Source organism: Taudactylus pleione, unplaced genomic scaffold (assembly GCF_031769625.1).
Source record: "Taudactylus pleione unplaced genomic scaffold, aTauple2 ptg000214l, whole genome shotgun sequence".
NCBI lineage: Eukaryota > Metazoa > Chordata > Amphibia > Anura > Myobatrachidae > Taudactylus > Taudactylus pleione.
Window position 1 is genome coordinate 7,106,406 of NW_028284616.1, and position 14,455 is coordinate 7,120,860.

Consider the following 14,455-nt stretch of genomic DNA (forward strand, 5'->3'; position numbering starts at 1 on the left):
CATAAAACTTACCTCTCCGGAGTCCCACGTCGGCTCCAGTGTCTGCGCCTGCGCATGAGCAGTACAGGGAACATGGTGTTTGCGCATGAGCAGTACAGGGAACATGGCCGCCACGGCCATTTTCCTGGTGACCTGTGCATGTGCTATAGACTCTGGGCACATTCTAGTGCTCAGCCCGACGGAGAGGAGGGGGCCCGTGTCGGAGACTGCACACGGGCCCCCTCCTTTCTAGAAACGCCCCTGCCTAGGGAGGCACACATGTATAAAAATTAGAGATGAGCAGGTCCGGTTCTCTGAGAACTGGACCCACCCGAACTTCCAGATCCGAGGCGAGAACCGAGCTATCCTCGGGTTTTCCCGCTTGACTTGAATCTCAAAATGAGGAAAAACATCATCCTCCCGCTATCGGAGTCTTACGGGTTTTTGATTATATAAAGGTCCCCGCAATCAGTGCCATTTTCACTCCGGATGTGGAGAGAGAAGCTAGCAGACATAGGGCCTGATTCAGACCCGATCGCTATCTGCGTACGTCAAAGTGAAGCCACTGGAAGCGAACGCTCGCCAAGGCATAAGCATGCCCGCCATGTCTTAGCGAGCGGCCCAACCGCACAGGCAGAGCCGCCCACCAGCAACACGTCATCTCCAGGAAGTGTATTAAAACATTGGTACATCGAGCACCATCGGATGCGAACGCAGTGGTTGAGGTAGCTTTACCCTAATGTAAGCATTGCGAGGAAATCAGTGTAAAAAAATGGCAAGTGACGTGTACTATGACGCTGCCTGTTAATTATGCACACCTCTAAAATGGCGTTGAAACACCCAGGCACACCTGCGTTCGCATCTCCAAACCCCCGTTATTAGTGTCCTACCCCTGTTACCACCCACAAATGGCCTCTCCTGTCACTCATTATCCTGGTCTGCCTTTACTGGGCTAGCAAGAGGGATGCGATCGCAGTGTGTAGTTCGCGCATGCATAGAACGAAGCATGCGTGTACGCAGAACATCGGGCCGCTTGCGAACGCACAGCGCGAGCGAGCGGCTCTGAATCGGGCCCATAGTCAGTCACTCAGTGTGTGTCCAGTCGGGGTCTTGGCCTGAAGGCTGCTGCTGTGTTGTCCATAAAGGAGCTTAGGCTGCAGTATATAAAGGGGAGCTTCCTTCAGTGGGTGCTGCAGCTGCTGTGTCACTTGTCCTGTCAATTAACTGTGGCTGCTGCTGTGTTTTTGTCCTGTCCATCCGGCTGGGGCTGCAGTCCATAAAGGGGAGCTATGTTGTCCAGGGGGTGTGCTCTGTCAATTAGGGGTGCTCTTCCCCAGTTTAAAAAAAATAAAAGTGCTTTTTTTTGTGTGTGTGCGTTAGCAACTTAGCTGAGCTATTAGTGCTTGGTGACACTGTCGGCTAAACCGCAGTTTACTTTCCACGTATTTGTGACTCTGCAGGTGGTCTGTCTGCATGTGGCTGCTGTCTGTGTTGTTCATCAAGGGGCTGCTGCCTCGTTCAGGGGTGTTCTTCCCCAGTGTAAAAAAAGTATTGTTCGGTGACACTGCTGGTCACACTGCAGTGTTAGTTTGTTGCTATGGAGGACGATCAAATGAGAGGAGAGCAGGAACCACATACCAGTCTTGCAACTGCTGCCAGCAGTCACGATGACGATGCAAGGCCGTCAACATCATCTACGAAGGCCGATGCCCAAGGGCTTAAATCAGGGCATTTAAAATCAAACAAGCAATGTTTTACAGTGTTAAAGAATAAAAAATGAAAAGCTAAGGTAGCTGCAGAGAAACAAAAAATTGGCAATATGGCCTTTATTTATGACTTGTGGTTCTGCATCTAATGATGATGTAAGCCCTTCTCCCTGTAGAAGTGTAAAAAAAATTAAAAGTCGCTAAGGCGCATGAACCAACTGTGTGTTCAGAAAAGTCACAGATCCCCGAGGAGAGTCCAAGTTTGTCCGCAGTTGCCATGTGTGAGCCTGACCTTTCTAATACTGTACTTGAAGAGGATCCTCCTTCCACCATTTGTGTGCCCTCTGCAAATGTGAGGATGAGCAGCACAGGATGAGGATATTTCTGTAGTTGGCGCTAACAAGGATGATGAGGAAGTTGATGCCGAGGATGTTGTATGTGTAAATCAGGTAACAGTTGTTGCCCATGGTATGAAAAAGCCCTTTGTCATGCCGGGGCAAAAGACAAAAAAATCCACTTCTCATGTGTGGAATTAGTTGTCAAGCCATCTGTAACGTTTGCCAAGCAAGAGTGAGTAGGGGGTAAGGATCTTAACCATCTAGAAACCTCCTCCCTGTTACGTCACTTGCAGCGCATTCATCACATTCCAAAGTGTTTGCCAAATTCAGAAACTTTGGCTAAAAGCTTAACAATCAGTCCAGCGTCACCTAGCTGCTCCCTTCTCTCTGTTAGATCCAAGTGCCTGCAATCTCCACCACCAACACCGGCATCATTATCATCCTCAATCTTGATCGGAAGTTGTCCTGCTGCATCCAATTTCATAAGCATGACTGACTCCTCTCCTATCCGTGATTCCTCAGAAGGATCCTTGAGTACTACGCCTGTTGCTGCTGCTGCTGCTGGGGTGGATCTTCATCCCAGAAAGGGACAAAGAAGACTACTACTAGTAGTAATTTAAAAAAACTATTGACTATTAAACAATCCTTTGATAGAGGAAGTAAGTATAACAGCTGTTACCCAGTTGCACAGTGGATCACTGACGCAATGACGGCAGTGCTAGTATTATTTGGTGAAATAATAGAAAATGAGGATGATAGTGTGGAGGAAGTGCAAAAGGAGGATGAGGGGAATATTGGTATCCTATCTGATGCTAATGAGGATCTTGATGATGAGGATGTTGTTTCTGTAAATCAGCCACCAGTGACAGCAGTTCTTGCTCGTAATAAAAAGACAGCCAGAAAAGCCACGTCTTTGGTGTGGAATTATTTTAATCCAAATTCGGACAACAGCTGTGAAGGCATCTGTTCCATTTGTAAAGCCAAATTTCGCAGAAGATGGGACGTTAACCATCTAGGCACCTCCTCCCTGTTACGTCATTTGCAGGGAGTTCATTCAATTTGTTTAACAAAACTATAATAATTTGTAAATTAATAACAAGCAGTCCAGTATCAGCTACCAGCAGTTTGGACCAGCACATGCAATTTCCACTACCAACACCCTCATCATCAACCGCCCCCTTAATAATTGAAGATAGTCCTTCCAAAAAATGTTTTGTGGGGGCCCAAACAAACCAAGGACTTCAGCCACAAAACTGTCAGTCCTATTCGCTAAAGTGCTTGGTTTGTTAAACTGTGCATGTCTTTTTAATATTCCACATAAGAGTGTGTGGGAGGGCCCAAGGATAATTTCATCTTGAACCTCTTTTCTTTACATTTTGCACAATTTGGGGCATTGCCGACTGATATTATTATAGTTTATTAAACTGCCATCCTGTCTGCCACTGCTGTGTGGCAATGTTTCATAGATGTCCTATAATTTATTTAACTGCCGTGCGTTTGTGCTTCTGCTCTGTTGCTTACTTTAGCCAGCCAGCTCGCTGCAGCCTTTGGCCTGTATTGGTGAAAAATAGTGAAAACAATATTGTGAGCTGTGAGGTGGTTAATAATGCCTGGAAATGCCTATTTATATAATTTTTTGGGAAAACATACAGATCCAAAATCAAAACACGCAAGGGTAGTTTTGTAAAACCCAATCCAGATCCAAAACCTTGAAAGCATGGCCGGATTAGTGGGGGGGGGGCGACAGGGGCGATCGTCCATGGGACCCCACACCTGAAGGGCCCCCACACTTGAAGGGGTTAAAGTGAACCGGAGGAGACGGAACCAGTTCTGCCTCCTCCGGCCAACCTAACCCCGGAGCCGCAGGGAGGCACCATTTGCCAGACGCCCGCTGATTGTAACCAGCGGGCGCCCGGCTCCCTCCCCGCAGCGGCAGCCGGAGACTTGACTGGAGGGTTCCAGGCTCTGGCTCACGCAGTGCACTATGGAAGAGACGTCATGACGTCTCTCCCATGATGTAGAGGAGCAGCCGAGCGACGTGGATGGCAGCAGGAGCGGGGCTTAAGGTAAGTAATAGCTCTATTTTTTTTTTTAGTGCAAGTGGCTATTGTACTGGGGGCATTACTCGGGGGAGCATTATTACTGGGGGCATTACTCGGGGGGGGAGCATTACTACTGGGGGCATTACTCGGGGGGGAGCATTACTATTGGAGGCATTACTCGGGGGGGGGAGCATTACTACTAGGGGCATTACTCGGGGGGGAGCATTACTACTGGGGGCATTACTCGGGGGGGAGCATTACTACTGGGGGCATTACTCGGGGGGGAGCATTACTACTGGGGGCATTACTGGGGGGGAGCATTACTACTGGGGGCATTACTGGGGGGAGCATTACTACTGGGGGCATTACTCGGGAGGGGGCATTACTACTGGGGGCATTACTACTAGGGGCATTACTATTGGGGGCACCACTTCTGGGGGCATTACTATTGGGGGCTCTACTACTTGAAGGCAGGGCATTACTACTGGGGCACTACTACAGAGGGAGCATTGCTATTGGGGGCACTAATACAGGGGCATTACTACTGGGGGCATTTATACAGAGGGTACTACTACAGGGGGCATGACTACTGGGGCCATGACTGCTGGGGGCATTACTACTGGGGGCACAACTACAGGGGTATTACTACTGAGGGCATTTAGACAGGGGGCATTACTATTGGGCACACTCAAGGGGCATGACTACTGGGGGGCATTACTATTGGGGGCACAACCATAGTGGTATTACTACTGGGGATATTTATCCAGGGGGCATTACAATTGGGGACACTACCACAGGGGGCATTACTACTTGGGGCATAACTACAGGGGGCACGACTACTGGGGGCACTACTAATGGGAGAATTGCATAGGGGGCACTACTACTGGGTGCACTGCATAAAGAGCACCACTACTGTGGGCACTGACACTACTGAGGTCCCCATGCGCATACCCCCAGTTCGTCACATTTAATAAGGGCCCCCACATGTTTGTTGCCCAGGGGCCCCCACAGACCGTAATCCGGCCCTGCTTGAAAGAGATACAGATCCAAACCAAAACATGGGGGTCGGTGCACATCCCTACAGCTTTTTTATCAAAACTTTGGAACCTCCCCTGCCTACCTTGACTGCATGTTTGATGCCATCCTACTTCTCCCTCAACCCCCCCCCCCCCCCCCCCCTTTCACATGACGTGATGAGATCTGCAACATTTGAAAGCCATTACTTTTTTTTTTCCCCTCCGGACAGGCATTGAAAATAAGATAATGATTCATCAAATGCATGGTTACATGGCACTGCACTTGCTATTTAACAAAAGAAAGAAACAAAATCTTCTATGTTGATTTGCTGCTTTGAAATGGAATTCTTGTTTCTTAGAATTTTGATTTGTGGCATGCTAGGTTAGTGTTATATCTTCTGATAGATAATGTAAGCATTATGCATATTATAAATGATAAAGCTATACTCTGTTTTATGGATCATATTTATACAAGTACTATTATGCAATTATCTTATAAAAAACACACGTTTTCATTGGTACACACGTATGCCTCTGCTGTTTTTAAATCTCTTTATATACCTTACATGAAAATTCCTGATTCAATAGATTTTCTTCAGTACAGTGTATTAATTAGTAATTATCTGTAGTCAGAAAAAGATGAGAGAGATAAAATGCTATTCCCTCCACCTTTCCACTGAATTCATTGAGATCTATCAAATTTTGCAGAGAGAAAAAGTGGAGAAGTTGTACAAAGCAACTCATCAGCTTCTAAGGGGTCTATTTACTAAGCAGTGTTAGGAGACAGAGTGAAAAGTGATAAGGTGCCAGCCAATCAGCTCCCAACTGTCATCTCACAGGCTGTGTTTGAAAAATGACAGTTGGGAGCTGATTGGCTGGCACCTTATCACTTTTCACTCTGGGCCAGATTCAGACCCGGTCGCAAGCGCTGTGCGCTCGCAACCGGGTCGATGGTGGCCCAGAGAGCATGCGCACGACGGAGCCGGCTCCATCGTGCGCATGCGCGAGACCCAGATAGCGACGGGCAATCCGTCGCTCCGGGTCTCGCACCAAAGGGGGCGTGCTGTCGATGTTGAGTGACAGCACGCCCCCTTTGGTGGGCGGGTCGGGGGGGGTGGCTGCCCAGACAGAGGCGTTCCCATGGGAACGCCTACCGTTTGGGGGCGGCCCCACTGACATCACAAGTGATGTCAGTGGGAGAGCTTTTGGCACTGTTTGAGCCGAAAGCTCTCTGGGGCTTGCGGACATGAGACCCTACCACAAGGGTCTCGTCGCAAGCCCGATGGTCGCGATGGTCTTGACCATCGCGACCATCATCCTGGCCGCTCGCATTAGCTGTGGGTGGAAACCCACAGCAATGCGAGAGGCCAGGAGGCTGCTCCATAAAATAAAAAAAAAAGACGCCCTGATTCAGAGCGAGCGCTCTGTCAGAGCGTTCGGCTCTGAATCAGGGCCTCTGTCTCCTAACACGGCTTAGTAAATAGACCCCTAAGTCTTTGAAATGACAGAGGCTGATTGGTTGCTTTGGGCAACTTCACCACTTCATCTCTCTCCAAGGCTTGATACATCTCCCTTATCTGATGTTGATAAAAAAAAAAAAAATGTTGTTTGTTTGAGATTGCTTTTTAGTGCCTCTGACCCTTTTTTAGTTGGTTGTAAATCCTACCTTTAAATTGTAAGTAACACCACATAGACTGCAACTTCACCACTTCATCTCTCTCCAAGGCTTGATACATCTCCCTTATCTGATGTTGATAAAAAAAATTTTGTTTGTTTGAGATTTCTTTTTAGTGCCTCTGATCCTTTGCTAGTTGGTTGTAAATCCTACCTTTAAATTGTAAGTAACACCGCATAGACTGCAACTTCACCACTTCATCTCTCTCCAAGGCTTGATACATCTCCCTTATCTGATGTTGATAAAAAAAATGTTGTTTGTTTGAGATTTCTTTTTAGTGCCTCTGATCCTTTGCTAGTTGGTTGTAAATCCTACCTTTAAATTGTAAGTAACACCGCATAGACTGCAACTTCACCACTTCATCTCTCTCCAAGGCTTGATACATCTCCCTTATCTGATGTTGATAAAAAAAATGTTGTTTGTTTGAGATTTCTTTTTAGTGCCTCTGATCCTTTGCTAGTTGGTTGTAAATCCTACCTTTAAATTGTAAGTAACACCACATACATACATATAAATTTGAGTTTTTTTTCCTTTACTTTTACCAACCATTTAGTTTTTATGATCTTCGCTTTTACAAGCATCATTGATTTAATAATATATCTGGAAGAAGAAGGCTTCATCAGTGGATTTATGGAGTTCTACATGAAAGAGGTGAGTCTCAAGCTGGGCACACACCTCAACGATGTGCCAACCTAGCAATGCAATGCCACCATATATCACATCGCCATACACACTGTACAACTTGCTGTACGACAACGTAATATGTCATTACATGCTTATGTAACTACACCGCATCATCTCGTGTGATGTGCAAAGATGCGACTACCCAGTTCATCAAACGATGAATTGGGTGGATTCAGGGGGTACATACTATACGATGGCTGTTGTGATTCATCGCGGATCGCAAGATTGGCCAATATATTACATAGTGATTTAGTTTGCACACAAAAAAGGGGATTAAAGAGTGGATTATCCGTATATTACTTTACAATGGAAGAGATCCTCACCTTAAAGTCTGCTCACCTTAAACAGGTGGATACCTGCCCTGAAAGGTATCTTTGTGTCTTTTTTTTCGTATGGACAGCAACCCAGCCACTTCAAATTCATAGGACGGTGACCTCCAACAACAGAATATAGACGACGATGCTCCTCATAGTGTTTAAAAGTATAACAAAATGTATTGATGCATATCCCAAAACCATAAGTAGATTTACTTTGTTACGGTAATGGCCTTCTAAGAGAAAGGCACACATATAGACAAGAAGCGATAAAAGGAGTGTGATACCCCAGAGTAGTAAGGGTGATAATTGTGTGGTGCGCATGCAGATCAGAGTTACCTTGGTGGGGGTCTTATTTCAGTAGCAGCTCATCACTAATGCCACACCCCAGCAGAGGGGCAAGGAATCCCCAGACACAGAGAGATGCAACACAGTTCAGATGTAATCTAACAACAATATTTATTCCACAATCTGGTGTAATAATAGGAACGTTCTCACCTATTGCTGAGTATCACTAGTGAATCAGCTCTCTGTACTTGGGTAATGTCAGATCAATTGGTCGACCAATATATTCTATGCCTGTCGGCCAGTGTGTACCAGCGATATGTCTGTGAACGACGTCGTTCACAGACATATCGCGTCGGCTGTGCTGCACAGCAGATGACCAGTGTATCTGCAGATATATCTGTCCATCGTGCTGTGTGTACCGGCAATCAGTCGACTGCCCGTACACTTGCAACGGCAGCCATGGAAAGGGAGTCGCGGCGAGCCGCTGACAGATGGAAGATGATGGTTGTTCAGTGTGTAAGAACAACCATCATCTGCAGATGAAAAACGTTAGTGCATGTGTTGCTCATGGAAACAATGGGTGCTAATTCAGATCAGTTTACATACATTGCAGAGCAGTTTACATACATTTTACTTTAACACTACTAAATGCTTGTAGATTAACAACAATGGTTAGGAGGTCTTCTACCATTGTATTGAAGCTGGCATTGGAGCTATCTTTCTGTGATACCTACAGCACCACAATGTTACAGTGATTTATGAGTTTCTTTGTATTGCCGTCTAGCTCTTTAATCAGTCTGCTACCAGCCACTGTCTGTCTGCTCACACAGCACACTGTGCAGTTACTTGCTTTTCTTATATAGGTGGATTCACTGAGTCTTATCAGCATGCAAACAATTTTGTAAAGCAGTGAAAAAAAGCTATATAGTTTCCACCCGCAATTCCTCAGTGAGGATTAAATCTTCATTCCCTGGCTTCTTTGGGATAATGATTGCAGTTAAAATGCTTGCTAGGAGCCTGCAAATACATTCTCCTTTTTATTCTGTAATTGTTGTAGTATCCACAACTGCTAGATCAGATACATTTACATAAGACATAGATACACATTGCATTCAAAGAAGAAGCTTAAATTTAATCTCCAAGTCATGATATCATAAGCCTTTTTTTCTATGTTGCATTTACATAACTTGCAATAAGGGAATTATATCCTATAATGTGGCTGCGTTGACAAGAAGAGTTGTAGCTTCTGTTTCTTTCCTGTAGGGGGAGCCATACCTCCGCACTCCACATGGACTGCTCATCTGCCTGTGGGATGGAACTGTGCATTACTTACTCTACTTGATTATGTTAGCAGCAATGGCTAATGGGTAAGTAAAAGAGGGATCGTATGTTCTGGATGTTGGTTTTCTTTAAACAGCCTCACTGGTGTTAGTAAGTTCAGGTGATTTCAATAAATACAAAACCAAATTAAATTAATAAATAAAAGGCATATTTACTTATCTAAAATTCATCACATAGATAATTAATAAACCTGACTGGTTACATTGATCTTTATGTACTGTATTAGTGTTGGGTACAATAGATCAATATTAAAAAGGTCACCACTGTATGGGTCACCAATTGGTCGACAGGGACCAAATGTCGACATGGATGTAGGTTGACATGGGAATGGTCGACACAAAAATGGTCAACACATGTTTGTTTTTCTGACCCTAATCGTCACCCTAAACCTCCCCTTGGTGCCTAACCTTAGTTGGCCCTCCTAGTGCCTAAACCCTAACTGTCGGGGGAAGTGCCTAACCCTAACCGTCCCTCCTAGTGCCTAACCCTCAAAAAACACAGAAATATGTCTACCATTATTGTGTAGATTTTTGCCATGTTTACCTTTTGTACCTGTCGACCTAAACCTATGTCAACCTTTTGTTTTGTCAACCTTTTGTACCTGTCAACCTTTTGTCCCTTTCGACCAATTGGTGTCAACCTATGCAGTGTCGACCTTCCAACCTGGAACCCATGTATTGTGCCGCTTCTCCAACACTTCACAGACACAGTAACTTTGCAGTGCCCCAATTGACACAAGATGGCCAGATATTGACCTTTAGTAACATTAGTATACAGCATCACTCCATTTCTAACTTTCCTTCCACACATGTTGAAAGCAGTCTTATTGCTATTGTGATGATAGCCCTGTATCGTTTCTGTAAAGTCAGATTGTTTTGGTTTCCTCTTCTCTCTAGGAAGAACTACAAGGCAGTGGGTCTGTTCTGGCTGGGCTCCCTCATTATGAGCATGCTGGTGTTTCTCCCTGGAAATGTCGTTGGTAAAAGGAGATGAACATCTGTAACCTGTCGGATCTTTCTGCAATAAGGGTCTGATTCAGAGATGGACGTAGTGCCAATATTTATGCAGTTGAGCAATGTTTTGCTACTGCGAGAAAAGTCCAGAAATCCCTTACTGCTCATGCACGAGACCAATTGTCCTATGCTATTTGCAATTGCGTATGGCTTTGCTAACACTGGGAAAGGATTTTACAATCCCTGGGCGTTTCAAGGTGGAGACTGGGAGGTGACCTAAAGTGATCTCAAAAAGGGGCCGTTTTATGGGCATGTTATGCTGCGTTCCCAGTCACAAATCCATGGCTTCAGAGGCTCTGTTTAGTTCGATATGAAGAAAGTAGCCCCTAGGTTACCGCATATGTCGATGTTGTGACCGATATTGCTTCGATGTTGAAGTATTTACAGTCTCCATCCAAATGCACAGACCATGGAGCCTGAAAGTGGTCTCAATGCTCGTACACTCCATCACAACGTGGAGCACATAGGGGAAGGCTGAGATTAGCATTTGCATATTCCCACAACTGTTATTGCGAGAGCGACTGTGGCTGCATTAACACCCATCTCTGAATCAGGCCCATAGAACTACTGTACAATATCTGTCATGACCAGTAATATAACCCACTTTCCTATACACATATAGTTGGCAGTCTTCTGTCAGTGTATCAACCAAATAGTAACATCCATTGATCTTGATACTTTGGACCATGTACTTTTGACATTCACCTTTTCTACACAGTTGATTTGCCTTGTTCAACTTTAACAGATAGTCTTAGAGCTAATACCCATGGGCACCCCCTGTGTTTCCCTTTTATCTGAGCTCCATCTTTTTTACCAGTCAACGGAACACAAAGCACCTCGTATAGTTTTGAGGAGGAGGTAAATGGCAAAGCAGGGCAGGGAACTTGTACAATTTTATTAGCTTGTGTTTCATCCCACTAAATGGTTGTATTTATAGACGCAGACATTTTACTATTGCCTGTCTATTCTTCATCCTGTAGTCTGTTTCATGGGTTTTTGCTCCCATCAGGATATTGCAAGGCCTGTCTAAGGTGCATTTCTGTCCCTCTCACCATACATATACTGAGAGCTATTATCCTCTTGCCATATAACATTATATAGCATCTCAGGCTATAGAAGAGGAGACTAATGTTAAACAGCTGGCTTCAATTACATACACTATATGGACAAAAGGATTTGGCCACTCCTGTTAATTATTGAATTGAGTTGTTTCAATTAGACCTGTGCGGCGGAGCTTAATGGAATAGGTTTCCGTGGGCGAGCAGCTGCATGCAAGCCTCACATCACCAAGTCCAATGTCAAGAGTCGGATGGCGTGGTGTAAAGCACACCGACACTGGACTGTGGAGCATTGGAAATGTGTTCTGTGGAGTGACGAATCACACTTCTCTGTGTGGCAGTCAGATGGGCTAGTCTGGGTTTGGCGAATGCCGTGAGAACGTTACCTGTATGACTGCATTGTGCCATCTGTGAAGTTTGGTAGAGGAGGGATAATGGTATGGGGCTGTCTTTCAGGGTTTCGGCTAGGCCCCTTATCGCCAGTGAAGGGCAATCTTAATGCTTCAGCATACCAAGACATTCTGGACAATGCTATGCTTCCAAGTTTGGGGAAGGCCCTTTTCTATTCCAACATGACTGTGCCCCAGTGCACAAAACAAGGACTATAAAGACATGGTTTGATGAGCCTGGTGTGTAAGAACTTGACTGGCCCAAAGCGAGCCCTGACCTCAACCCCATCGAGCACCTTTGGGATGAACTGGAAAGGAGATTGCGAGCAAGGCCTTCTCGTCCAACATCAGTGCCTGACCTCATAAATGCTCTACAGAATGAATGGGCACAATCTTGTGGAAAGCCTTCCAAGAAGAGTCAAAACTGTTATAGCTGCAAAAGGGGGACCAACTCCATATTAAAGTATATGCATTTGAATACATTGTCATTACAGTCCCTGTTGATGTAATGGTCACGCATCCGAAAACTTTTGTCCATATAGTGTATATACTACAGAAGATATCAAGCTCGGCTATGGGTAATGATCCATCAGTAAATGTAGATATAGGGGGAATTCAGTTACTCCGTAGCTAATTACCCTCGCCGTGAGTGGAAATGCTGTTCAATTAAACAGCATTTTTCCCGTGCGGTAAACCAGGGGTTAGCATACACTAACCCACTAATTCCACGTAAAGTGCGGAATCAATGGGTTTTCCCCGCGCGTTAACCCCCAGAGGGTGCCTATACATAAGACGCCATGCGGATAGCTGTATTAACACATTGTACTAAATCTGGCGCCCATCTAGACTTGCATGCGACACAGAATCAGGCCCAAAAGTAGCTCTTCAGGTGTCGTACACACTAGAATACACTTTTCCACATGATCTTACATTTCAATTATCTTTTTTAAAAGCTGTGACTTATGACACATGTTAAATAATGAAAGAATGGCCCTGAGTCACACGCAGCAGCGATATTGGATGCAGTGGAGCAATTTCTTTTCTTCTGCTCATGTATGTAAGTCGCACTGCGCATGCATCCAGATAGCATGCGCACAGAGTTGGAGTTGCAATTGAGGTGGACGGGAGACGCACGGTTTCTGAAATGTTTTGAAAATGTATTCGCAGTTCCTGGGCAGTGACAGGGAGGTGACTTAGTGGAGGCATGGAGATGGTCCATCTTAGGGGCTTGTTAGGAAGTGCCGCTAAAAGCGTTGCGTACAGAGACGCATGGCTACTCACAGCGGGGACCCTACTCAGACAGAGAAACTGCACCTGCCGTAGGATAGGTGTAAGTTCTGATGGACTCACCAAGCTGTATTTCAACATATAACGACAGTGGGCGTCTCAGTCCTTGCACATTTGTGTACACGGGCAGGTCCGTAACCTGCTATGGCCAGCTGGTGCCTGTGGGCGCCACTGTTGCCGCCCTCCCACCCCCCCACCTGAAATGACACCCTACAGCCAGGATTGCTGCTGCTGCACCCGCACCCTGCACAGTACATGCATGAGGACGCCCGGTCAGCGCTGCACTTGTTGGAGCGGCCGGTCATGCCCCCTTCTACATGACATCATGCGCTGGCACAGAGCGCAACTGCTGTACACCAGTGAAAGGCTTTTTAGCTGCATTGGGTAAAGTTGCAGACGTGTGACCGGCAAAAGACAGACACGGACGTAGCTGTGTCTGACTGAGAATTAGTATTAATGTTATCTGTGTAGATTTTAGGCTGATAGAGGGATATCACCTTTCTGTAGTCTGTCTGATAAGTAGAGCATACAGAACACCAGATACTGTTTTAATATATGATAATTGCTTATACATATTTTTTTCATGGGATTTATGGTACACAAACTGCAACTGAAAATGTAATAGCTCTTTCCTGACTTTATAATCACTGTGAAATTGTGCCTTCTTCCATTGGACATAATGAAGTTAGAATAAACGTTGATACAGATATTGATGGATTGAATCACTTACCATTTTTCAGCCTTGCTAGAATTGACTGTATTATCCCCGTAAGTTGCTCATAGTTCAGAACAAACTGTAAAAGCCAAGGTTTGATTTCATTAGGCTGGGAATGAAACTAGTCTTGATGTACTGCAGACCCAGTGTTATGAGACTAAATGATGTGTCTTACCAGACTGGGAGACGTTTATCACCGTCTCTTTCAAGATAGGAGCTAGGAGGTCTGGTGGTGAATATTTCTTATCGTATGTTAATAAAATGTCACAGGAGACTCATGACTCCATCAGTGTCACTCTAATTTTCTAATGTCACACAGAGGTTATTTGGTCATGATTATTTGTCATGGAATTCCTGTCTCCTTGCTGCAATAAATTATTGAACGGTGTTATGATTGTTTTTCCTTCAGGAAAATATGGGACTGAAGTTCGACCAGCCTTCATCCTTAATGTTCCCTACCTGTTTCTCCCATTCTGGGCAGGGGTGAGGATATTCAGAGAAAAGCATGTTTTTACCAAAGTCCCATCTGAAAAGGTAAGTGATGTCTTCATTTTTCTTACATACCATGGTGACCTAAAGCAAAGAGCTGTTCATTGTACCTATTTCTGTT

General features: G+C 45.2%; 1 protein-coding gene across 1 annotated transcript in view; it reads left to right on the forward strand.

Moving 5' to 3' along the window:
* Window positions 1-14,455, forward strand: part of TM6SF2 (transmembrane 6 superfamily member 2) — a 53,354-nt gene that overhangs the window by 15,775 nt on the left and 23,124 nt on the right. Inside the window, exons 3-6 of the mRNA XM_088478422.1 lie at window positions 7,310-7,407; window positions 9,306-9,409; window positions 10,280-10,362; window positions 14,255-14,379. Coding sequence (XP_088334548.1) covers window positions 7,310-7,407; window positions 9,306-9,409; window positions 10,280-10,362; window positions 14,255-14,379 — 410 coding nt within the window. The remainder of the gene's footprint in view (window positions 1-7,309; window positions 7,408-9,305; window positions 9,410-10,279; window positions 10,363-14,254; window positions 14,380-14,455) is intronic.